A 26,606-nucleotide genomic window follows, 5' to 3' on the forward strand; every position below is an offset into this window, starting at 1 on the left:
CGGCTAGGCTCCCAAAAAGTCCCACATATGTGGTATCCCCGTACTCAGGAGAAGCAGCAGAATTTATTTTGGGGTGTCATTTCACATACGCCCATAGCATGTGTGAGCAATATATCATTTAGTGACAACTTTGTGTAAAAAAAAAAAAAAAAAATTTTTTTTTGTCATTATTCAATCGCTTGAGGCAAAAAAATAAAATATTCAATGGGCTCAACATGCCTCTTATCAATTTCCTTAGGGGGTCTACTTTCCAAAATGGGGTCATTTGGGGGGGTTTTGTACTGCCCTGCCATTTTAGCACCTCAAGAAATGAGATAGGCAGTCGTAAACTAAAAGCTGCGTAAATTCCAGAAAACGTACCTTAGTTTGTAGATGTGACAACTTTTGCGCAAACCAATAAATATACAATTATTGACTTTTTTTTTACCAAAGACATGTGGCTGAATACATTTTGGCCTAAATGTATGACTAAAATTGAGTTTATTGGATTTTTCTAATAACAAAAAGTAGAAAATATCATTTTTTTTCAAAATTTGCGGTCTTTTTACGTTTATATCGCAAAAAATAAAAATCGCAGAGGCAATCAAATACCATCAAAAGAAAGCTCTATTTGTGGGAAGAAAAGGACGCAAATTTTGTTTGGGTACAACATTGCATGACCGCGCAATTACCAGTTAAAGCAGCGCAGTGCCAAAGTGTAAAAAGACCTCTGGTCATTTACCAGCAAAATGGTCCGGTCTGAAAGTGGTTAATAAAGCAACCCAAATAAATTGGACAGTGGACACAGAAGATAAAATCAAATAAAATACAAAATGAAAAATTACTACCGCATATCCTACAGTGTAGACTGCAGTCAGTGCACATTGAACCATAACAACAAAATAAATTAAAAAAAATGAAATAAAATAATATAAAAATAAAACAACTAAGACTAAGTCTAAGAAGACTTAATGTCTTAGACTTTATTCATTTTCAACTTAAACCAGAAGAACTAGTAGTAATTCAGTTATCTCTCCCTAAGGTGTCAGCGGCTGCATGTGCGATAAAAGTGTATGTATGTAGCTGCGGGTTACACACACAGTCATACAGTAGACCACACTGTTTTCTGGCCTCCGGGTATGAGCAGAGACATCCTGGAACACAGTCTACAGTCTGGTCTACAGCAGCGGTGCTCGGGCAATCACAGCAAGAAATGTAGACTAGTCTGTTTCTGGAAGTCTCTGCCCATATCTGGAACACAGTGTGGTATAGTGTATAGTACTGGAATATGTAGACAGCCACAGATACAGGACATAGTTTTGCACATGCAGCGGGCTGAAAGCTTAGGGAGAGACAATCAATGACTGACAGTTTTGTCCCAACAACAAACTATGAAGAATAACAATGGCAGAAGGCTGTTATTCTGTTTCACAGTAATATATAAGTATGCTAAATGCAATAAATATTTTCAACCTGAGAGAACTGTAGTAATTTATTTTTTTCCCCCCTAAGTTCTCTCCCTAAGGTGTCAGTGGCTGCATGTGGGATAAAAGTGTATGTATGTAGCTGCGGGTTACATACACAGTCATACAGTAGACCACACTGTTTTCCGGCCCCCGGGTATGAGCAGACACATCCTGGAACACAGTCTACAGTCTGGTCTACAGCAGCGGTGCTCGGGCAATCACAGCAAGCAATGTAGACTAGTCTGTTTCTGGAAGTCTCTGCCCATATCTGGAACACAGTGTGGTATAGTGTATAGTACTGGAATATGTGGACAGCCACAAATACAGGACATACAGTTTTGCACATGCATCGGGCTGAAAGCTTAGGGAGAGAGAGAGATAGTTTGGCCCAACAGCAACAAACTATGTATGATGTGTGTGACTGTGTACAGTACTAAAACTGGAGATCTCTTAAATTGAAGTGCAAAAACTGTAGAACTACTACAATGAACAAACAACTAATGGCAGTATGGCACAACTAGACAACTGGAACATACTGGTAGTCAGTCATACTATGTTGTATGTTCCAATTGTCCAAATAGCACAGTCCAATGCCAATTCATTTACTATGTTCAACAACATGGTAAAGGAATTAGTCTATGCTACGGATTTATAAATCTATTTCAGTATAAGTGGCAGATTTAGCTTTAAGAACAAAAGTTGCTCCGCTTTCTCACAGGAGAGACGGTTTCTCTTCTCGTCAAGAATATGAGATGCTAGACTGAATAGTCTCTCACTCTCTGTACTGGTGCTTGGGGCAGATAAATATCTGCGTGCAATCTGTGCAAGCAAAGGAAAACGTTGTTTGTTGATGCGCCAGTACACAAGGGGATTGTCACTTCTGGCGATAGGCTGTTCAGCTAAATAAATGTCCAGCTGTTGGGTAGCTGCACTTGTTGTTGCACTGCTATGGACCGGGGTGCATTCATGTAAAATTTCTTCAAACATATCGGATATGGAGGGAGCGTGTTCCTCTTCACTTGTATGCAACCATTTCTTCTCACTTTCCTCTGTGCTACACCTCAAAACTCCTTCACCGGATGCTTCCACCACCTCCATTTGTGCCTGTATCATTTCCCGTGCACGCTGCTTTTTCTCAACATTAAAATAATGCTCTTTAAATCGAGGATCTAGAACTGTTGCAATGCAGTACAGAGGGTTGGACTCGGTGTCTTGAAACCGGTTGGTAACAGCCTCCAGTAGAGTGGTTTTAGCTGTTTTTACGCCATGGTCTGTTTCTATCTCTTTTCCTAGCAGACGCTTCAGTGCGGCAATCAAGGGAATAACTTCAGAAATGGAAGCATTAGTTGAGCTTATTTCTTTTGTTAACTGTTCAAATGGAGATGGAGACAAACTATTTTCAACTAACATCCACTGATGTGCACTCAGTGTTGCCGGCAGCTCGTAATCTGCAATGTATGCAGCTAAAACACGCTTTTGTTCAAAAAGACTTTGCAGCATATAGTAGGTGCTGTTCCAACGAGTGGCTACATCTTGCTGCAGTCATTTCGGTGGCATTCCAAACTGTATCTGCAAAGCTTGTAATCTGGAATAAGCAAGTGGAGAATGCTTAAAGTGACCCACAATTTTTCTTCCTTTTGATACAATATCAGATATGGTGCGCTGACTCAGCAATCCTTCATTCACAGCCAATTGCAGCGTGTGTGCCATACACGGTATGCTTTTAAGTTCACTGTCCTCCATTGCCTTTGCCATGTTCCGCGCATTATCTCGTACAATCAAATGCACTTTAGACTTCTCAATGTGCCAAGTGTCAAGCATGGATTTTAAAGTGTCAGCTATTGCTGCTGCAGTATGTGATCCAACAAACTCACGTGCGTTAAGTAGGATGTTTTGCAATTGAAATTTGTCATCTATCCACTGCGCTGTTAGGCTAAGCATGCTCGTTGGACTGACGTCTGAACTCCAAATGTCGGTAGTAAAACTGATTGCTATGATGTCGGTAGTCATGAGCTCTTGAACGTGTTTTCTAACACTGCAAAACAATTCAGGTAGACAGGTGTCTGCAAAGTAGCGTCTGCTTGGTAGTGAGTAACGCGGCTCAATATGTTGCATAATCCTACGGAATCCAATGTCCTCCACAACAGAGAGTGGCTGGTCGTCTAATGCAATAAATTCCATAATTTTATCTGTTATGGCACGAGCTTTGGGACTGTCACTTGCAAATTTTTTAACCTTTTCAAAGACCGTGGCCACAGATGGTGTTGAGCCTGAGTCACTTTTTGGAAGTGGCACTGTTTTCTTGTAATCTGAATGCTGAACTGGATGTCGTGTTTTCAGATGGTGTATCAAACCTGTTTTGAAAAATGCCTTGGCACTGTACCCCCTCTTGAAATTTCTGCTGAGCAAAGACTACAGATTGCAAATTTGGGGTCTTTATCAGAAACTTTAAAATATTTCCACACTGCAGACATGGTCCACCTTTGCTGGTAGCGCAGAATAATAGCATAGAATGATCTATAGTGGTAGTGAAATCTGAGGGGGAAAAGAAAAAAAAGGACGAAATTAATTTTAAAGCTATACCCCAGGAGGCAGCTTTAAAAAATAACAAACTATCACTTTTCTCCCTTCGTCTTTCAGGACAGCACCTGGAGAGAGCGCAGCTCCACCCACTTTCCCAGGAAACACTGCAGATCACTTTAAAAGACCGGACACTTCCACCATGGCCTCAGTTGTAGTGTTTCCTCCGGCCATGGTGGAAGCGCTGCAGGGAACCAAGGGGTGCTGCGCTCTCTCCAGGTGGGGAGGGTTTGAGGCATGCCACTGTTGCGCGGTTGGTACAGACCTGGCCAAGCTTCCTCCCTTCACGCGCGGGGGTCGCTTCGGTGCCCGCTCTCCTTCATACCCAGGGGGGTCAGGCTGTGGAGGTTCCTCCTTCCTTAGACCGGCGGCTGGGTCTGGTACGCGGCCGAGATTCATATCTCGCGCCGTTCGTCAGGCTCATGCCTTCCGGGTCTAGATGGCGAGTGCGTCATTTCCGGCCGGGGGCCGAACTTTCGTCGACGCGGCTTCCGGTTCCGGCCGCTGGAACACAGGGAGAGGGGGCCGGTCTCCGCGGCTGAAATCATTTCCTGGAGGCACGAATTTCAAACAAATGGAGCGCCCAGACGCCATTCGATCCTTTTTGACGATGGAGGAGGATCAATCGGCGGTGGCAGGAGCAGGAGCCACAATTGTCAGCCAGGCTCAGGTAAGCAGAGGCAGCGGTCTCTGTCATTACTGTTAGAGCTTGTTTGTTTTTTCTCCCTTCCTGACTTGGGGAAGCCTGCAGCATTGTTTTCCTAGAAATGTTATTTAGGAATAATGCTTTTAATGTTTGTTTAGTGAGTCTGTGGGGGGATTCACTGGCTGAGGAGCAAATAGAATATGAAGTCAGTTAAAATCTGTTCTATTTGGCAGCATATCTTTTTGTGTCTACTTGGTGTTTTATAACTCAGGTTTGGCATCCTTTTTTTCTTGGTATATTTCAGAAAGTAAAGGAAAAGACCAAGCATGTGTCCCCTCCTAGCAAGAGAAGGTGCCCATCATGTAGAAATGTTCTAAAGGATTCTTGGACTAAGGTGCTATGCAGGTCCTGCATAAGCGACCTAGTCAATGAAGAAGCAGCCTCCGTTACCCCTGCGGCTCAGCAGGGAGAGTTACTAAGTTCTTTCAGGAAAGAATTATCAGACACTTTCGAATCTTTCCGGTCTTATTTAGACAGACGCCCAGTTGCGGGTCGTAGCTCAGCGCCCCGTTCTCACCCACCAGAACCTACACCCAGGGGGGGCAGTGACTCGGAGGAGGAGGAGCACGCTTTATCCTCTGTTTCAGAGGAGGAGGCAGAGGAAGCAAAGGAGGCTTCCGATTCTTCATCCCGGTATAAGTTATCCTTGGAGGAGGTGGATGACTTACTGAAAAATATCCACACGACTCTAAATATCACAGAGGATAAGGCCCAACTGTCACTACACGACAAGATGTTTCAGGGTTTGGGCGAGGTGAAACGCAGAGTTTTCCCTGTGCATAAGTTTGTCCGAAACTGTCAAGAAAGAATGGAGAGATCCTGAGAGGCCTCCTTTCTTTTCTAGGTCTCTAAAACGCAGGTTTCCCTTCGAGGAGGATAGTTCACAGGTGTGGAACAAGAAACCTAAGCTCGACGCAGCCTTTTCCCAGGTCTCAAGGAATACGGATCTTGCGTTCGAGGACATGGGTATCCTCAAGGATCCCATGGACAAAAGAGCTGATTCCCTGCTAAGGAAGGCCTGGGACTCAACATTAGCAAATCTCAAGCCAGCAATGGCTTCAACTGTAGTAGCCAGAAATTTAGAACACTGGCTAGAACAGCTAATAGATCATATTGAGGCAGGAACACCTAGAAAGGATCTGCTTGATACTTTGCCTGTTCTCTTAAAGGCAGTAGGGTACATGGCGGATGCCTCAGCAGAGTCAATTAAAATGTCAGCCAGGTCCTCAGCCCTTATAATCTCAGCCCGTAGGGCCTTATGGGTTAAGACATGGGCAGGAGATACTGCTTCAAAAGCCAAGTTATGTGGTCTTCCGTTCGAGGGAGACTTGGTATTCGGCCCTGACCTCGAAGCCATTCTGGATAGAACGGCTGACAAAAAGAAGGGTTTTCCTCCTAAAAAGAAGGTGATTCCCCAAAGCACAAAGAATTTTTGTGCTTTTCGAAAAACCTCTGAGACCAAAGAGTCAGGATTTAGGAGGCCCTGGAAGCCTCAGAGGGGAAGGGGCAAGTCGGGAGGGTTATTCCGTCCCCCTACTCCGACCCCAAAAAACCAGTGACAGTCTTCCAGCTGTGGGAGGGAGGTTACAGGCCTTCCTTCCGCAGTGGAAGTCAGTGACGGACAGTCTGTTTATCCTCAGTATAATAGAAAGGGGTTACAGACTGGAATTCGATCACTCCCCTCCCGCACGGTTTTACGTAACCCAGGCTCCTCAGGACCCAGAGAAGTCTGTAGCCATGATCTCTATTCTGGGGGAACTGATGCAGCAAAAAGTGATCATGGATGTTCCCCCCCCGAGGAGAGGGGATTGGGCTGTTACTCACACATTTTTCTTGTAAAAAAACCATCGGGCAAATTCAGACTGATCCTGAATTTGAAGGTTTTAAACAAATCAATCAAATACAAAAGATTCAGGATGGACACAATCTTCTCAGTAAAGAGTCTTTTGATGCCAAATTGTTTCATGGCGTCCATAGACTTAAGAGATGCTTATCTCCATGGCCATAGCTTCACAGAAGTATCTGAGGTTTGCACTCAGGACAGGAGGCTCGGTGATACATCTCCAGTTCAGAGCTCTCCCGTTCGGTCTGTCCTCATCCCCAAGGATTTTTACCAAGATCGTAGCAGAGGCCCTAGCCCCCCTCAGGGTAGAAGGTATATCAATCGTTCCATACTTGGACGACCTTCTAATCTTTGCCAATACAAAACAGCTATTGGAGAGGGACCTGGGGAGAACAGTAAGACACTTAGAGGGCCTCGGATGGCTAATAAACAGGGAAAAATCAAGCATGGTTGCATCCCAGTCGATAAAATTCCTGGGGTACACCATCGACTCCAGGCCGGAAAGGATTTTTCTACCAGTAGAGAAGGTAGAAAAGGTCATGAGTGCTGTGAAGAGGACCCAGACAAACCTGCCTATCTCTGTCAGGGCAGCCATGTCTGTATTGGGCCTCCTCACATCATCCATTCCCGCGGTACAGTGGGCACGCTTGCATGCAAGGGAGCTCCAACAGGCAATTCTGTCAAATTGGTCCTACGGGGACTCCCTGGAGAAACAATTCAAGATGCCCCCTCAGGTCCAGAGAAAACTCTGGTGGTGGAGGGATCACTCAAATCTGGACAAAGGTCTACTTTGTTGTTTCCCGGTAGACCTGAGGCTGACTACAGATGCAAGCTCCTGGGGGTGGGGCGCCCACCTAGAAGGGCAGATGGCCCAGGGGAACTGGACAGTCAGGGAGTCCAGGAGGTCCTCCAACTGGAGGGAACTCAGGGCTATTCTGCTTGGGCTTTGGGCCTTCAGGAGAGTGGTTCAGGGACTCCATGTCCAGATCCTCTCCGACAACGCCACAGCTGTATCATATATAACAAGGCAGGGGGGCACAAGGAGCAAGGTGCTGCTATCCTTGGCCAGCCAGATTCTGTCATGGGCAGAGGGCAACCTGAGGTCCATATCAGCAGTGCACCTCAAAGGGGACCTAAATGTGGTAGCAGATTTTCTGAGCAGGGAAAAAGTTCGGGAATCAGAATGGAGTCTGAACCACAAAGTTTTTCAAGAGCTGACTGTGAGATGGGGCCTACCTCAGATAGACCTTTTTGCGTCACGAAGCAACAACAAGGTGAGGGCCTTCTTCTCTTTAAACAGACAAGATCAGGCAAGCGGACTCGATGCCCTAGCACACCCGTGGGATTTCCACCTGTGCTACGCTTTTCCCCCCTTTCAATTGATCCCTCTGGTTCTAAAGAAATTGCAGGGGGAATCCACGAGTCTAATCCTAGTGGCCCCCTTCTGGCCCAAAGGGTCATGGTTTGCTACCATACAGAGGATGGCGGTGGGACCCCACTGGGTTCTTCCGCTTCGAAAGGATCTCCTAACCCAGGGACCTCTTCAGCATCCGAACATCGGGCAACTCAATTTGACCGGGTGGTTACTGAGGAGCAAATTTTGAAGAGAAAAGGGTTATCTGATAAGTTAGTCTCAACCCTCCTAGGAAGTAGAAAGGATACTACTAGGGCAATTTATTTCAAAACATGGAAACGGTTTAACTCCTGGTGCCTGTCAAAGGAATTCCCTCCCCAGGAGATTTCTTCAGTTCTTGAATTTCTCCATGAGGGCATGGAACTAGGGTTGGCAGCCAGTACCCTAAAGACACAGATGGCTGCTTTATCAGTTTTCCTTGAGAGACGTTTATCTCAAGAACACCTTATTATTAGATTTTTTTTAAAGCTCTGGCCAGAGCTAGGCCCCTACCATTCAAGTTCTTCCCTAAATGGGACCTGTCCTTGGTTCTACGGGCATTGACAAAGGAACCTTTTGAACCCCCAGCAGCAGCGACTCTCAGGTTGTGGTCGCTTAAGTTGGTCCTTTTAGTGGCCATTACGTCTGCTAGAAGAGTAAGTGAACTTCAGGCCCTATCAATAGTGGAGCCCTTCTGTTGCATATTCCCGGACCGGGTTGTTCTTAAAACTGACCCGGGCTACCTTCCAAAGGTCTCAACAGCCTTCCATAGGACGCAAGAAATAGTTCTACCCACCTTTTGTCCTTCACCTGCAAACGCTACAGAGGAATCTTTCCATACCCTAGATGTTAGAAGGTGTCTGTTACACTATCTAGAGATCACAAGTGAGTTTAGGAAGTCAAACTCCCTTTTCATAGCGTTCTCAGGACCACGGAAGGGCTATAGTGCGTCCAAAAATACTATAGCTAGATGGCTACGAATGGCTATTAGGGAGACCTATAGTGCATCAGGGGTGGAACCCCCCGCAGGGGTTGTCGCTGATTCTACTCGGGCAGTAGCAACTTCCTGGGCGGAAAAAGCAGGAGCCTCTCCGAATCGAATCTGTAAAGCGGCTACGTGGACAAGCTTCACCACCTTCACACGCCACTACAGGTTGGACCTGCTCTCAGCTTCAGACCAGGCCTTTGGCAGAAAGGTTCTGCAGGCGGTGGTCCCTCCCTAGAGTAAGTACTCTCTTATCATCTCCAGGTGCTGTCCTGAAAGACGAAGGGACAAAAACCCTAGTTAGACTTACCGGTAACGGTATTTCTACGAGTCTTTCAGGACAGCGCCAATGACCCACCCTATATTGTGTTTGATAAATGTGGTGTTATTGCTATGTTTTCTGCTTATTTAATTTCAGCATGGCGGAGGTACTCTATGAACAACTGAGGCCATGGTGGAAGTGTCCGGTCTTTTAAAGTGATCTGCAGTGTTTCCTGGGAAAGTGGGTGGAGCTGCGCTCTCTCCAGGTGCTGTCCTGAAAGACTCGTAGAAATGCTGTTACCGTTAAGTCTAACTAGGGTTTTTTTTTTAAACGCTGCAGCTCTTGCCATGCAAGGTAGTTAATATGTCTGCACTGCAGTATATCTCCTGACTTGTACCAAAAGATAATATAATTGCACTGATTAAATTTCATTGCAAATGGAATGGATTGCTTGCATGCAAATTGCAATTGCAATTTCATGCTATATTTAATTTTTTGGGCGCTATTCTGCAGTATAATATAATACTATAACTTCATGTGCTTGTTGTTGTACAATAAAATATATAATATATATATATATAGTTGTTAAATATTTAATAAATATAATATATTATATTGCGTACTGTCATGTTTGAAAAAAATCATGTCATGTCAGTGTGCTATACTATATCAAATGACAAATTCAAGGGCATACATTTTATAGTATACTAGTACTACAGAATAATAAATAGCATGCCATTCCATTTCAAATCAGTTTACATTTTTTTATTTTTTATTTTTTATTTTTTTTGCTACATCACGATGTACTGTAAGACATTTAATTGATACCATACTGCATGGCACAAAAGGCACAAAGGCGTAAGTAATACATGTTGTTTGACTGCTATGACAGTTTCAGTAGTATAGTAAAATAAATTAGTTGGATTGTTTGGCAGTTTAAGGCAAAAAGGCAATGCATTGCTCACCGGCGAATAGTAGTAATGGTAGCCATCCAGGAGGGACAGTGCCCAGTGCCCACTGTTGTACTTCAGTATGTGCAGCCCTTTATGAAGGCGTCTCTCGGGTCCCAGCAGCGTCTCTCGGGTCCCAGCAGCGTCTCTCGGGTCCCAGCAGCGTCTCTCGGGTCCCAGCAGCGTCTCTCGGGTCCCAGCAGCGTCTCTCGGGTCCCAGCAGCGTCTCTCGGGTCCCAGCAGCGTCTCTCGGGTCCCAGCAGCGTCTCTCGGGTCCCAGCAGCGTCTCTCGGGTCCCAGCAGCGTCTCTCGGGTCCCAGCAGCGTCTCAGCAGGGAACGTGCTTACGAGTGCGGCGTCTTATCCGCGAGGAACGTGCAAGCCGCCCACAGAACGAGTGATGTCATCCGAAGTTTCTCCCACCGCTACTGCGCATGCGCGATTTTCGGCGCCATTATCGGCAAGAATTCTCTTTCGGCAAAATGCCGAAAAGGCCATTTTCGGCCGATATGTTTCGGCGGCCGAAATTTCGGTGCATCCCTAGATAACAGATTTAAAGATTTTTAGCTAGAAACACGAGCCTATTCACATTTTTTGGCTTCGGTGCAGAACGGCGACAAGTGACAATGTTGCCCCCTGTGCTAAAAACCCTTTCAGAAGGGGAACTGGTTGCAGGAATGCAAAGGTTCCAGTGGATGTAAATATCCCCCGTTCTGGCCGTTATCCGTGGAGCAGAGGCAAAGCACGCCCCCCTTCAACCTCGCAGCTTTTAGTTTTGACTGCCTATCTCATCTCTTGAAGTTCTAAAATGGCAGGGCAGTACATATGACGTCCTCCCAGAATTCCGCTCTCGCGCTCCCCCTGGGGCGCGCACTCGAGAGCATCCGTGACCGCCGGGTCCAGAGGACCCGGCGCATCACGGATCACGGTAAACGGCCGCTCATATGATCACTTGTAAACAAACCATGTTATGACGCCGGTTCCTCCCTCCCCCTCTCTGTACCGATCGGAACAGCGGAGGGGGAAGAGATGGGTGTCAGCAGCGATGTGGGCTGCATCTGCAGTGCCCACATCGCTGCTCACCGAAAATTAACCCCTCAATTTCCTGCAAATACTCTGCAAAACCCTGCCATTGCCCTGCATTGCCCACCAATACCCTGCAACACTCTGCAACACCCTCCAATATCCTGCAATGCTCTGCAACGCCATACTCTGAGATACCCAGCCATAGTCGGTGATACCCTGCAATACCCAGCCATAGACACCCCCCACCCCTCCCGCCGCCCTCCGGTGCTTCTACCGACTCGCCAATACGATCAAATCAGAATCCTTTTTTTTTTTTTTTTTTTTTCAGGCTTCCCAGCTTAGAGATGAGATGCGGGGTCTTATTGACCCCATATCTCACTGTAAAGAGGACCTGTCATGCCATATTCCTATTACAAGGGATGTTTACATTCCTTGTAATAGGAATAAAAGTGATCAAAAAATTTATTTTTGGGGGAAAAAAATGTCTAAATAAAGTAAAATGAACAATACATATTTTTTTTTTTTTTAAATCGCCCCTGTCCCCATGTGCTCGCATGCAGAAGCGAACGCATACGTAAGTCCCGCCCACATATGAAAACTGTGTTCAAACCACACGTGAGGTATCGCTGCGAACGTTAGAGGGAGAGCAATAATTCTAGCCCTAGACCTGTAACTCAAAACGTATAACCAGTAAAAAAAAAATGTAATCGTCGCCTATGGGGATTTTTAAGTAGCGACGTTTGGCGCCATTCCACGAGCCTGTGCAATTTTTGAAGAGTGACATGTTAGGTTATCGATTTACTAACTTTACTGTTTTTTTTTTTTTTTTTTAGCACAAAACTGTTTTTTTTTCCCAAAAAAAAGCATTCGAAAAATTGCTGCGCAAATACCCTGCGAGATAAAAAGTTGCAACGACCACCATTTTATTCTCCAGGGTGTTTGCTAAAAAAACATATATAATGTTTTGGGATTATATGTAATTTTCTAGCAAATGATGATTTTTACATGTAGGAGAGAAATGTCAGAATTGTCCTGGGTGCTCAAGAACGCCTAATGGTGCTCCATGCATGTTAGGCCTCTGTATGTGGCCACACTGTGTAAAAGTCTCACACATGTGGTATCACCGTACTCGGGAGTAATAGCAGAATGTGTTTTGGGGTGTAATTTGTGGTATGCATATGCTGTGTGAGAAATAAACTGATATGACAATTTTGTGGAAAAAAAAAAAAAATAAAGTAAAAAAAATCTTGATTTTGCAAAGAATTGTGGGAAAAAATGAAAACTTCAAAAAACTCATCATGCATCTTACTAAATACCTTGGAATGTCTTCTTTCCAAAAAGGGGTCATTTGGGGGGTATTTGTACTTTTCTGGCATGTTAGGGTCAGGTGTGATCAATTTTCAGATATTGGCACCATAGCTTGTGGACTCTATAACTTTCACAAAGACCAAATAATATCCACCAATTTGTACTTATTTTTACCAAAGATATGTAGTGGTATAAATTTTGGCCAAAATTTATGAAGAAAAAATTACTAATCTGCTAAATTGCACTGGAGCCGCGAGAGTTTAAGCTGCGCTTTTCGGCAAGCGCCTGAAGGGGTTAGACGCCTGTGTCGCTTTCAAAGCGCTTTTACAGTGCTCCAAAGATGTGGCTTGCAGGACTTTTTTGACCGTCCTGCAAGCACATTGCTCCAGTGTGAAAGCCCGAGAGACTGGATAGGCTCTTTACAGGCGCTATGCAGGCGCTATTTTTAGCACTGTAGCGCCGTAGCGCCTGTAAAGCGCCTCGGTGTTAAAGTAGCCTGACTCGCAAAGCTCTGATGTAATTATTGCAACTCGCTTTCCAAATTGGTTGCACTGTGTGTATAAAACATTGAATTGTTATTTACAGCTGATAAACAAAATTAAAGATTTGTATAAACTAATAAAATAGTGATGCCCAGTGATAAACCATAAAGTTTCGTCCACAATTGGTTAATTTTGTGAAGTTAATATACCGATCCACAGTGCTTAGACTAGTGTCCATCAGTCTGTACAATTCCATACTGTGATCAGTGAGCCCACCACATCAGCATATCTATCCTCTTACCAAAAGAAAAGACCCCAAGGTATAGGAGGTCTGAAACGGCATTATATATTCAGGAATGGATCATCCATTCGAGACACTGAACAGCACTCATTGTGAAGAAATTATTGCAACATGTAGTCCTTTGATGTGATCAAAAAGAATAAAAATGCCTAAACCTTTTATCTAGAATTAAATAAATGAATAGAGGTGGCTTATATTAGAGCTGCACGATTAATCATTAAAAATCATATTGTGATCTCTATTCAACCCCCCTGACAATCTCTATTGCAGCATTTGCCAATTCTTTCATATAACAAGTGGAGAGACTTATCTGGTCACTCAGCTGTCAAAAGAAAACCACTGAGCAGTCTGCCAAGTTTTTAACATGAGACATTGTAACTAAGGCTGCGTACACACGAGAGGATTGTCCGTCCAACTTAGTCCGCTGAAACGTGTTTCACCGGACAGTCCGCTCGTGTGTGGGCTTCAGCGGACTTTTTCAGCAGACAGTCTGGCGGACTAATTCTTTCGGAATTTCCGTAATACAGTCCGTCCAACTTTGGTTTCAGCGGACAGTCCGCTCGTGAGTAGGTTAGTTGGACGGACTAAGTATGGCGCATGCTCAGAAAGGATTTACACGGCCGAAGGTTGCATTGCAGTGTATTGGACGTCGTATTTCTAGTCCCGTCGTACGTGCTGTACACGTCATCACGCAAGCTTTCAACGGACTGTCTGTTCATCGTGTGTGGTCAAGTCCGTTCATTCAAAAGTAGGACGGACTGTCTGTCGGATTGTCTGACGGACTTAGTTGGACGGACAATCCTCTCATGTGTACGCGGCCTAACTCTTCCTTCTGGGATCAAAGGGATAAACTTCTGTAGGTAAAGAGAAAATCCAGGCAGTCTGACAAGTTAACGAGGTGTAAAAGGCAGTTAAACCACTTAAAGTGTAAATCTTTTTTCTGACACTTGTTTCTTAAAGAAGTAAACCCTGATGGGTCTTGCTCCCTCTTTTTTCCCCTGCAAAGGTAAAGCATAATGGGCTACTATGTATCGCATTGTAATCCGTTGTGTCACTTACCTGACCCAGAAGCCTGTGATGTCCCCACTCTCTGTCCATCTTCGCCCCTCTTCCTTCCGGGGGCTGCAAACGTCGGCTCTGTGACTGGCCGGAGTCATGTGATGTCACACACGGGCGCAATAGCCACCAGTCACGGCATGACCCCAGCTAGAAATGGCACAGCGTGCCCTTTCTAAAGTGCATGTGCGGCCTATGAATCATCGTATGGAAATTGTAAATATCTGCTAAACCGTGTAGGTTTAGAAGATATTACCAGTACCTACAGGTAAAAGTGGTTGTTTAAATCAAATCAATATTTTTTTTGCTAGAAAATTACTTGGAACCCCCAAACATAATAATAATAATAAAAAAATTATATAATTTTTTTATTAGCAGAGACCCTAGGGCAGTGATGGCGAACCTTGGCACCCCAGATGTTTTGGAACTACATTTCCCATGATGCTCATGCACTCTGCAGTGCATTTGAGCATCATGGGAAATGTAGTTCCAAAACATCTGGGGTGCCAAGGTTCGCCATCACTGCCCTAGGGCATAAAAAGTCAATTGCTGCAATATTTTGTCACTGTATTTGCTCATCGGTCTTTCAAACACAATTTTTTGGTAAAAAATACACTTCAATGGAAAAAAAAAAAGGTTAACCCAATTTGTTTTAAATTTAATGTGAAAGATGTTACACCCTGAGAATCGTGATCTATCTTCTAAGCAAAAAAATTGTGATTCTCATTTTAGCCAGAATCGTGCAGCTCTAGCTTATATCGTATTGAGTTATGATTGATGTTACTTCTTGCTTTTAGACATTACCGAAAACGCTCATCATCACGTGGCCGCTCTGGTAGCAGGTCAAAAAGCCGCTCACCGCCTGACAAGAGATCCAAAAGAGATGATCGCCGATCCCGAAGTCGAGAGCGTGACAGAGATCGTAGAAGGGAAAGATCACGCAGCAGAGATCGCAGAAGATCACGATCCAGAGATCGAAAGCGTCCTGGGTAGGTATTGTTTGTTTTATTTTTTGTAAGGGTTCATTCACAAATGCAGCGATTGCTGCCCTTCTGAAAAGCGATCTGTGGTGGATCTTTTTCAGAGGGCTTTTGATATGTCACAACCTCACCTCCTTTTAATAACCCTCAAAATGCCAGCCCTGGGCGACTGCATTCCTGTTTTTAAGTGGGCAGTTGTGAGGGCCATTAAAATCGCAGCTTGTCTGCCTGTGTGTGTGACAGAAGAGTTTGTGTTCCACATTCAATTACAACTGCAAAGTCTTAATGAGAAAAAATATCAATTATGTTAAGGACTAATGCCCATAAGGTAGTGTTTGTCTACATTTGTATAGGATGTACAGTATATAATGCAGCAATACTGCAGAGAAGTTGCAGAGGTGTCTGCAAAAATTGTTGCTCTTTCAGTACACAGTATCTGGGTGGTTTGCTTTCCTAAGGTGACTTAGGACATTGCTGGGAGGCTCTTCTCACCTAAACAAAATAACACTTATTATATACTTAAAATTAAACTTTAACCACTTGCTTACTGGGCACTTAAACCCCCCTCAGTCCCAGACCAATTTTCAGCTTTCAGCGCTGATGCACTTTGAATGACAATTGCGCGGGCATACAACACTGTACCCAAATGAAATTTTTATCATTTTTTTCCCACAAATAGAGCTTTCTTTTGGTGGTATTTAGTTACAGCTCGGAGTTTTATTTTTTGCTAAACAAACAAAAAAAGATGCAAAAAAATAAATAAATCATGTTTTAATAGTTTGTTATAAAATTTTGCAAACGGGTCATTTTTCTCCTTCATTGAAGTGCGCTGATTAGGCGGCACTGATGGGCTGCATTGGTGGGCACTGATGGGCTGCATTGGTGGGCACTGATGGGCTGCATTGGTGGGCACTGATGGGCTGCATTGGTGGGCACTGATGGGCTGCATTGGTGGGCACTGATGGGCTGCGCTGCATTGGTGGGCACTGATGGGCTGCATTGGTGGGCACTGATGGGCTGCATTGGTGGGCACTGATGGGCTGCATTGGTGGGCACTGATGGGCTGCATTGGTGGGCACTGATGGGCTGTATTGGTGGGCACTGATGGGCTGTATTGGTGGGCACTGATGGGCTGTATTGGTGGGCACTGATGGGCTGCGCTGGTGGGCACTGATGGGCTGCGCTGGTGGGCACTGATGGGCTGCGCTGGTGGGCACTGATGGGCTGCGCTGGTGGGCACTGATGGGCTGCGCTGGTGGGCACTGATGGGCTGCACTGGTGGGCACTGATGGGCTGCACTGGTGGGCACTGATGGGCTGCACTGGTGGGCACTGATGGGCTGCACTGGTGGGCACTGATGGGCTGCACTGGTGGGCACTGATGGGCTGCACTGGTGGGCACTGATGGGCTGCACTGGTGGGCACTGATGGGCTGCACTGGTGGGCACTGATGGGCTGCACTGGTGGGCACTGATGGGCTGCACTGGTGGGCACTGATGGGCTGCACTGGTGGGCACTGATGGGCTGCACTGGTGGGCACTGATGGGCTGCACTGGTGGGCACTGATAGGCATAGTTAAGGCGGCACCGATGGGCACAGATAAGGCGGCACCGATGGGCACAGATAAGGCGGCACTGATGGGCAAAGATGGGCACATAAGATGGCACGGATGGGTGGCACGGATGGGCACTGATAGGTACCACAGATGGGACTGATGGGCACTGATGGGCGGCACTGATGGGTGGCACTGATGGGTGGCACTGGGCACTGATGGGTGGCACTGAGGGTGGCACTGTGGGCACTGACGGGGGGCACTTACTTTTGCGTTTTATTTTACTTCAGGATGGCACTGCGGGAGGCAGGTGGGCACTGGCAGGTGGCAGGTGGTCCCTTGTATTGATGGCCGTGATCGGGACTGATGTCCCGATCACGGCCGCCGGTGATCGGCTTTTTTTTTTTCTCCTCGCGCTGTCAGCGCGAGGAGGAATAGTAGCCGATTACCGGCTCCGTTCTATCACATGATCAGCTGTCATTGGCTGACAGCTGATCACGTGATAAGGGGTCGGGATCGACCCCTTGCACGGATCGGTGATCAGGCGAGTCTCACGGACTCGCCGATCACAGAGCGCGCCGCGCGCGCCCCTCAGGGGGGCGCGCAGGCCGCTCGTATCCGGGACGACGTCAATAGACGTAGTCCCGGAAATGTAGGTCCGCGCTGATGCCGTCATTTGGCAATAGCGCGGATCTGTAGTGGTTAAAGGGGTTGTAAAGGTAAATGTTTTTTCACCTTAATGCATTCTATGCATTAAGGTGAAAAAACATCTGACACTGCCGGCGCCCCCAGTCCCCCCGTTTTACTTACCTGACCCCTCGAAAATCCCGCGCTCGCCCCCGCCGTCCTCTTCGCCGCTCAGCCTGGCCGCTGATTGGCTGGAGTGGATGGATTGAAAGCAGCGCAGCCATTGGCTCGCGCTGCTGTCAATCACATCCAATGAAGCAGCGCGCCGGGGGGCGGGGCCTTGTGATACAGCGAGCGGCTATAGCCGCCGGCTGTATCACGGGAGCGCGCCCGCAGTGCTTCTCACCAATGCGAGGGAGCTCGCATTAACGTGAGAAGCACCTGCGGGAGGAAGCAGAGACAGCCGCCGAGGGACCCCAGAAGAGCAGGTTCGGGGCCACTCTGTGCAAAACGAGCTGCACAGTGGAGGTAAGTATGACATGTTTGTTATTTTAAAAAAAATAAAAAATTTTACTTTACAACCCCTTTAATCTCACAATCAACATTGACTATTTTGAATCCTTATGCATAAATCAAAGTATATCATTTAAACATTTTTTTTACATTTCTTTAGTTACTTCCTAGTTTCCATGCCTAGGCAAATTATGTCCTATATTCTTGGAGTTTTCTCAGCTAAGCACACCCTCATGCCTGGTCTAAAGGCAGGTGGATTCCGGGGAGTGAATGCTACATGAATCATCTGCCCTTACTTAAGATGGCCACAGCCAGAAATGCTAGGGGGGTATTTTTCTAAGTGATTTCTCAGAAAAATAAAGCATGGAGACATGAGTGGGTTAATTAGCTTTAAATGAAAATGAATTAAATGGCTTTTTGGTTTTTGGTGCTATTAACCACATCAGCCCCGGACCACTTTTTGCGATTCGGCACTGCGTCGCTTTAACTGACAATTGTGCGGTCATGCGACGTGGCTCCCAAACAAAATTGACGTCCTTCCCCCCCCCCCCCCCCCCCCCCCACAAATAGAGCTTTCTTTTTGGTGGTATTTGATCATCCCTGCGGTTTTTATTTTTTGCGCTATAAACAAAAATAGAGCCACAATTTAGAAAAAATGCATTATTTTTTACTTTTTGTTATAATGTCCCCCAAAAATATATATAAAACATTTTTTTTCCCTTCCCTCAGTTTAGGCCGATACGTATTCTTCTACATATTTTTGGTAAAAAAAATCGCAATAAGCGATTGATTGGTTTGCGCAAAAGTTATAGCGTTTCCAAAATAGGGGGTAGTTTTATGGCATTTTTATTATTATTATTATTATTATTATTATAATTTTTTACTAGTAATGGCGATCAGCAATTTTTGACTGCAACATTATGGGGGACACATCGGACATTTTTGACACATTTTTGGGACTTATACATTTGTCATTTATACAGCAATCACTGCTATACAAATGCAGTGATTCCTGTGTCAATGACACTGACAGTGAAGGGGTTAACCAGTGGGTGACAGTGTGGGGGACAGGGTTAACTGTTCCTAGGGGTGTGTTACTAACTGTTGGGGGCTGGACTTTAATTTAGTGAACACTGATCTCTGCTCCAATCACATGGAGCGGAAATCAGCATCACTAGTTGCTAGGCAGAACGGGGAGATGCTGTTTACAACGGCATCTCTCCGTTCAACCGCCCCGTGAGACGATCGCAGGTATGCCCGCAGCGATAGTCCGCGGGACCCACGGGGATTCCGACCAGCACGTGACTGCGCGGTCGTGATGGCAGAGCGGCAAATTTTAAAGGGACGTACAGGTAAGCCCATTTGCCTGCCCGTGCCATTCTGCCAACCTACAGCATATCTGCCAGCGTATCGGCGTGCGCTGGTTGGGAACCGGTTAATGCAGTATATTCCCTCTGTAAGAAAGGCTTATAAGGTGGCCCAAATATTGCTGATCAGTTTGTTTTTCCTCTAGCCAAGTAGGTTCACAGTTTGAACACTTCTCCTAGTGGGAGGGTACTGGGGCTGTTGCTTCCCTAGGCTTTTCTGTGTGTAGATGCCCTTATTGAAGTCCCTGTCGCACACTATGGTATGGCTGCCCTGGGACCCTTTCCCTATGTGCCTGATAAAGACCTGCACCCAGCTGGACGTCGCTTTCTTGGAGGGCTGCTGGGGTCCCTAGGCCACAGTCCACTCTCCTACAGTGTGTGAGCTTCTTTCCAAATTATTATTATTTTTTTTTTCGTGTTTTACTTATAGCCGACGACCAAGCAGAGAGAGGGAGCGTAGTAGAGAGAGAAGAAGATCCCGCAGTCGTGAAAGAAGGCGTTCTAGGAGCAAAAGCCGAACTCGACGGTCGCGGTCTGCTAGTCCAAACAAAACAAAGAAGCGGGAATTGAGGTATTTTCCTGAAAATGTGTTTTTTGTTTTTATTTTGTTTTATTTTTTTTTCTCTATACATCAGGGGACACAGAGCCATAGTAGTTACTATGTGGGTTATAGGCCACCTTCAGGTGATGGCCACTGGCACGCCCTAAATTTAAAATGTGCACTCCCTATATAACCTGTCCCACTGGTAGGAGTACCTCAGTTTTTTTCGCCAGTGTCTAAGGTGTTCATCACGAGTGAAGATCCTTGCTGGGGCTAGCCATGCTGACCGGATCCATTCAAAGTGTCCTTTTTTGGGGCAAATTAAATGGTACTTGGGCCTCATATTCCGAATAAATTGGGTTTTGCCTGCGTATGTTTTTTTTTTTTTTTTTTCCCAAAATCGTTTTTATTGAAAATTTTCATACAGTACACATATAATGAAACAAGTTCGAGTGGTGATGCACTACAATGAAATGATATACATCGAAGAAAAAAATTAAAAGAAGAAAAAAGGAGAACAAATGGAGAGGAAAATGAAAAACAGGATGTGCTTGTAAATATAGAACCAGTTTTTCCCACTGGTTTCAAATTCACATCTTAGTATTACTAACTCAATCTCTGGCGTGGTAGGTTTTTTTTTTTATTTTTTTGAGAGTTGGACCCTGGAATACAGTACTTTTTGGCAGTGAGGCCATAAAGTTTTACTGGCAGGGTGCTGTTGCAGGTCCAGGATTGTGGGTTACCTCTAGGTTCCCCTGCTCCTGAAGGTTTAACAGAGCCCACCATGAAAGGTGAAAATTGGGTCTGTTGGTTTACCACAGAAAACCCTGCGGAGTGGGAAGGTAAGTGGAGTTCTCTAAAGAAATTTTTTATTTTTTTATTTTTTTTTCTAATGTCTCCTTTTTTTTTAACCAAAATCAAGTTTATTGAGCATAGAAATAAAAAATGTCATCATACATATTTATAAACCCTGGTGCAACAAGCACCAATATACATAGTACCCAATAACATAAACATCTGGCGTCTGACATACAAAAGTGAAACATCTTGACTGCTGCACATACAAGCATTTTAAACTGATGTGATCAGGAACAAATGCCCAAGAGGCCATGGTAGCGTAGGGGAGTAGAGGGGAGGCCGGGCCCCACAATGGCATGGTAGGTGTTCTTCAACCAGAGCAGCTATCTGCATTCTCCATCCAGCTATCCCACACTTTACCAAATTTGTCTGGGCACCCCCGGTTGGCATACATTACTTTTTTAAACGGTAAGACACTGTTCACTGCCCCTCTCCACTGCTGTATCGTAGGGGGAGTAGGCCTAAGCCACATGCAGGCTATCTGCATACGAGCAGTGAAGAGGACCTCCTGCAAAAATGTCCTAAAGTATTTGTCCTCCTCAGGAAGAGGAAGAAGACCCAGGATACACTGCCGTGGGCATAGGGCAACGGGGGAGCCCATATGGTCATGCAGGAACTTAATTACTTGCTCCCAGAAACCCTGGACAAGCGGGCAAGCCCAAATGAGGTGGTCGAAAGAACTGTTGGTGTCCCCACAGCGGGGGCAAGCAGGGTCAAAGTCTGGCCTGAACCTGGATATGTGGCCAGGGGTAAGATACGTGCGGTGAAGCATGTATAGATGCGTGAGCCTATCTGACAGCCTCGGAGATACCACCCTAGATACATTCAGGACATCACTCCACTGGTCATCCTCCAAGGCCCCAACATCAACCTCCCAGCGTGTTTTCAACCTGTATGCTCTAGCCGTGGCCTGGGGGGTAATGAGAATCTGGTAGAAACAGGAAATCAATTTCCTCGAGTCGTCCCCAAACACCAAATCCGCCAAGGCTGTGGATTCCAGTGGTGGAGAGGAGTGCCCAAATTGGGTCTGAGCCGCATGACGGACCTGCAGGTAGCGAAACAACATAAAGTTCGGAAGGTCATACTCCTCCTTTAGCTGCTGAAAAGTCTTAATGCCCTGAGCCCCGTACAACTGGGACAAATGCACTATCCCTCTGCATATCCACAGCTTATAATCCGGCACCCTCAGCATCTCGGGCAGGGAAGGGTTCTCCCAGAGAGGTGTGTGGGCATGTAGGGTGGGAGCCGCAGTCGCCTTCTGGGCCCCACTCCAAATTCTACTATGGTGTAAAAGCATGAGCTGTCCCGACCCCGAGCGGGAAAGCCCCCGATGGCTACAAAATAGAATCTGAAAGGGGTGCGCAACCACGTCCGTTACCGGCGTACATACCAGAGTAGAGTAGCGGAGTCTATCATAAGTGTTAATATAGAAAAGGTGGGACAATTGGGAAGCCATGTAATAAGCCGCCAGGTCCGGAAGCGCCACCCCACCTAGATGGACAGGACATTTGAGAGTCTGCCAAGCCAACTTGCGCCTGGAAGACCCCCAAATAAAGGAGTTTAAAATAGATTCCATATCACGGAAAACATGGGCCGGGATAGATACTGGAGCATGCCAGAAGACATAAAGCAATTTAGGGAGGAGGATCATTTTCACAAGCCCCAACCGTCCCATAACCCCAAGCGGCAATCTAGACCAAACCTGGGTCTTGTGTTTAAGGATGGGGAAGAGTGGCTGTATATTCAAACGGAGATAGTCCGCAATGGAGCGGGAGCACTGTATTCCCAAGTATTTGATCCGGTCCGTCCGCACCAGGGGAAGCGCCGCCTGCACCGACGTGGGGGCAGTCATATCTATGGGGAGGATTTGGGATTTAGACCAATTTATACGTAAGCCCGAAAAGTTGCCGAATCTCTGAATCAACTCCAATGCTGCCGCCAATGAGGGGCCAGCATCCTCCAGGTACAGCAGCATATCGTCAGCGTAAAGGCTGAGAACCTCTGACACCCGCCCCCTACAGAGACCCCGGATGTCAGGGTGAGCTCTGATGGCGATAGCCAGAGGCTCCACAGCCAGCGCGTACAACATAGGCGAGATAGGGCACCCTGGCGCGTGCCGCGGGATAACGGGAAGGAGTCGGACATCTGTCCATTAACCAAAATACGAGCAGTAGGGGCCTGGATAAAGAAGCTGAATCCAGCGAACAAATTTAGGGCCGAATCCGAACCTGCGGAGGCACTCCCACAAATACTCCCATTCCACAGAATCAAACGCCTTTGCGGCATCCAGGCTAACCACCACCCTGGCACCAGCATGTCATGAGGAGCCTGTAGATTCATGAAGAGCCTCCGCAGGTTAAACGCCGTGTTTTTCGTAGGCATAAAGCCAGTTTGGTCTGTATGGGATAAGATGGAGAATTACTTTATTAAGTCTAAGGGCTAAAATTTTGGCTAATATTTTAATGTCCAATTGCAATAGGGAAATCGGTCTATACGATTCGGGGGTAGAGGGGGTCTTTGTCGGGCTTCGGGATAAGAATAATCAGGGCCTCACTCATGGAGCGGGGGAGGGAGCCGGTCGCAAACACATGGGAATAAAGCGCTTGGAGCCTGGGAATCAATACCTCCTGGAACTGGGAATAAAACTCCAGAGGGAGGCCATCGGAGCCCGGAGCCTTAGCCGGTGCCAAGCACGCCACGGCCTCCGCAATACATTCTTCAGTGATGGGGGCATCCAGGAGCTCAACCTGCGAGTCCGTAAGAACAGGGAAATCTATCTCATTCAACAAGGTATCTAACTGCTCTCGAGAGCCATCAGCTCCCGAGGCATAGAGATCCATGTAAAAGCGACGGAACGCACCCGCCACCTCCACGGGATCAGACAATAGTTCCCCCGCAGCCGAAGTCAACTGAACGACTACAGGGGGGCTATGGTCCATTCGAGCCAGATAGGCCAATATCTTCCCCGCTCTCTCCCCATACTCATATGTTTTTTGTTTACTATAGAATATGGACCTGTCCGATTTTTGGTAGTGAAGTTGAGCTGTAAGCCTGGACTGCAGGCGCAACCTGGCAGAGTTCGAGGGCGTAGGATTCGCCACAAACTCCTCCTTCAAGCTCCCTCAGTGTCTCCTCAGCCTGTCCCAACACCAGACGCGAGGAGGCCTTATGCCGGTTAATACGGGCAGACAAAATCGTACGGGCATGCAATTTAAAGGCCTCCCAAACTGAGCCAAACGAGACTGAACCCACGTTGGTTTGAAAATAGTAGTCCCACTCCCGCTGAATCTCGTCCAGATCCGGGAGGACCGTTAACCAAAATGGGCTCAGCCTCCACAGGCGAACAGCGGAGCCAGATGGCACTCCAATACGGACCCAATAGGGCGAGTGGTCCGACAGGGCCCTATCTCCAAAACCCACCTCCCGCAGATACGGGAGCAGGGCAGGGGAGAGCAGGACCATATCTATACGGGACATGGCATTGTGCGCCGGTGAAAAGCAGGAATATGCCCTATCAGTAGGGTGCCTATACCTCCATGTGTCCGTCAACGCGAGCTCAGAGAGAAACTTACCAAATCTAGTGAGTGATGGACGGGACGAGTGACCAGCAGAGTGAGTGACCCTATCAAGGGCCGGATCAATCACTGCATTAAAATCACCTGCCCATATAGCAGGCAACGCAGGGTGTTGCAACATATATTGGACCCCCTCTTGAAGTACCCCAAAATGAAAGGGGGGGGGGTATGTAAAAAGCAAGCAGGAGGAACTCCAACCCCCCCACCGTGACATGTAAAAAGAGGTATCTCCCATGTCTATCCGATTGCAGGCTGTGTAGTTTAAACTGAGTACCCTTGGCCACCAGGACAGCCAACCCCCTAGAGTTGCTTGTGTATGAAGTATGGTATACCCACCCCACCCACGGCCTTTTGAGGGATAACTGTAGCTGACCCGTCATGTGAGTCTCAAGCAAAACCACTATATCCGCCCGCATCTGCTTAACACACGAGAGGACAGCCACTCGTTTCCGTCTGGTTCCCAAACCCCTCACATTCCAGGTGACCAACTTAAAAGTTCCCATCACCATTCAGTCAACTCACACAGATCCAGAGCCCCAGCCGCGGGTCACCCCACTTCGAGGCCCAGATATGCACCCGAACAGAGGGAGCCAACCATACCCTCCCCACCTCAATCTCCCTCCCACACCAGGTAAAACAACATAGCAACCACATAACACTTGAGCAGCAGTCAGATACAGTGATTAGGAAAACAAAAAAAACAGACTTATAAGATCTAAACAGTGCAAAAATATCTTTATCAACTCTGGACCGACAAAACAGCTCGAGCTCCACGCCACCCTCCACCTCCGCGTGGGCCGAGGCCGGCCAGGGAAACTCATCTTGAACATTCTGTGACGCCCGCATCGGTCCACAATGGCTTACGTGGAAGGCACCGGATGACAAATAAAGATGAGGGCCCACTGCGTGCGCCACCGGCAAAAGGGACGAACAAAAGTTAACTGTGCTGCACAGCCGGGTGATGGCGTACGGCATCCAACACCAACAGAGGACGGGGTGCAAGTGTCCGGCTGTCAGAAACGGTTGTGAAAAGGGGGGACCGATCCAGTGTGTAAAATTGTAAAAATCAAAAGGGGGAGAAGATAAAGGATAAAAATAAAATAATGGGGGAGGGGGGGGGGGGGGGGGAACAGGTAGGAGAAAGACCCCCCCGCTGCCACCATACACATAGGGCAAAGGTAAGTATCATGAAGTACGGAGCCACATATGGACAGGCAACATCAGGAACCAAGGCAGTCATAAGGGTCCATCTCAGGGGGGCAACAGTCACGGGTAACTTACACAGTGAGTAGCATGTTTCCCCCCTCCACAGCCTAGGGGCATAGTGCAGCAGATGAACAAACATCCTTCGGGAGCAGCAATTCACTCTGGGACAACTGCAGGGGCCTGCTCCAGCCAAGAGAGCACCGCATTGGGATCTTCAAAAAAATGCGCTTTTCCATCCCGGATGATCCGCAGTTTAGCAGGGAACAGCATGGCATATACCAAATGTCGGGCTCGGAGCCGGCGCTTCACCTCTGAAAACTGTGCCCTCCGCCGCTGTACCTCGGAAGAGAAGTCCGGAAACACTGCAATACGCTGGTTTTCAAAGGGGATATTGCCTTTCTCCCGGGTAAGGCGCAAGACAGCATCCCGGTCGCGGTAGTTAAGCATCTTCACAATGAATGTGCGGGGAGGGGCTCCTGCCGGCGGGGGTTTAGAGGCCAAGCGGTGCGCTCGCTCCACCGCAAAAGTAGTAGAGAAGGCCTCCCTACCAAATGTGGCAATAAGCAGGCGTTCCAGAAACCCAAGAGGATCCGAGCCTTCAGCCCTCTCCGGCAGCCCCACAAAACGGAGATTGCACCGGCGCAGCCTATTCTCGATGTCATCTTGCTTGCTCAGTACAACCTGTAGCTGATGCTGCAGCCGTTCCGTGGTAACTTGGAGGGGGGGGATGTCAACTTCCACCTGCCCAATCCTGCATTCCGTTTTGCTGACTCGTTCCCGCAGCTTATGTAGGTCCTGGCGGATAAGGGAAATGTCCACCTTCACCTCCTCAATTCTGGAGGTAAGAGTCGTGCGGCAGAGCGTAACAGCCTCCAGGATCCGCGCGGTGTCGCCCGATGGCGCGGTGTCCTCGCTCGGGCCTGATGCGGCGCCATCTTCCTCCACGAGGTCTGGACCGTCCGCCCGGAATTTCCCGAGCTTCGCGATCGCGCTCTGGGCCCTCTTGGTCGGTGACATGCCACCGGGGTATACACCGAAGGTAAGTAGTCCGA

The 26,606-nt window shown here is 47.1% G+C and overlaps 2 protein-coding genes across 2 annotated transcripts in view; both read left to right on the forward strand.

The window, feature by feature from the left end:
- The window catches only part of DDX46 (DEAD-box helicase 46), a 416,812-nt gene that overhangs the window by 18,990 nt on the left and 371,216 nt on the right, over positions 1-26,606 (forward strand). Inside the window, exons 2-3 of the mRNA XM_077473955.1 lie at positions 15,134-15,325; positions 19,805-19,945. Of these exons, the coding sequence (XP_077330081.1) occupies positions 15,134-15,325; positions 19,805-19,945 (333 nt within the window). The remainder of the gene's footprint in view (positions 1-15,133; positions 15,326-19,804; positions 19,946-26,606) is intronic.
- Positions 6,269-9,652, forward strand: LOC143964250 (uncharacterized). The gene is made up of 2 exons (XM_077473950.1): positions 6,269-9,191; positions 9,371-9,652. Exon 1 carries the CDS (start codon positions 6,648-6,650, stop codon positions 8,529-8,531), a length of 1,884 nt encoding a protein of 627 aa, XP_077330076.1. The 5' UTR covers positions 6,269-6,647; the 3' UTR covers positions 8,532-9,191; positions 9,371-9,652.

This window comes from Lithobates pipiens, unplaced genomic scaffold, assembly GCF_037356315.1.
Source record: "Lithobates pipiens isolate NorthernLeopardFrog02 unplaced genomic scaffold, aLitPip1_a1.2 Scaffold_8, whole genome shotgun sequence".
NCBI classification, from domain to species: domain Eukaryota; kingdom Metazoa; phylum Chordata; class Amphibia; order Anura; family Ranidae; genus Lithobates; species Lithobates pipiens.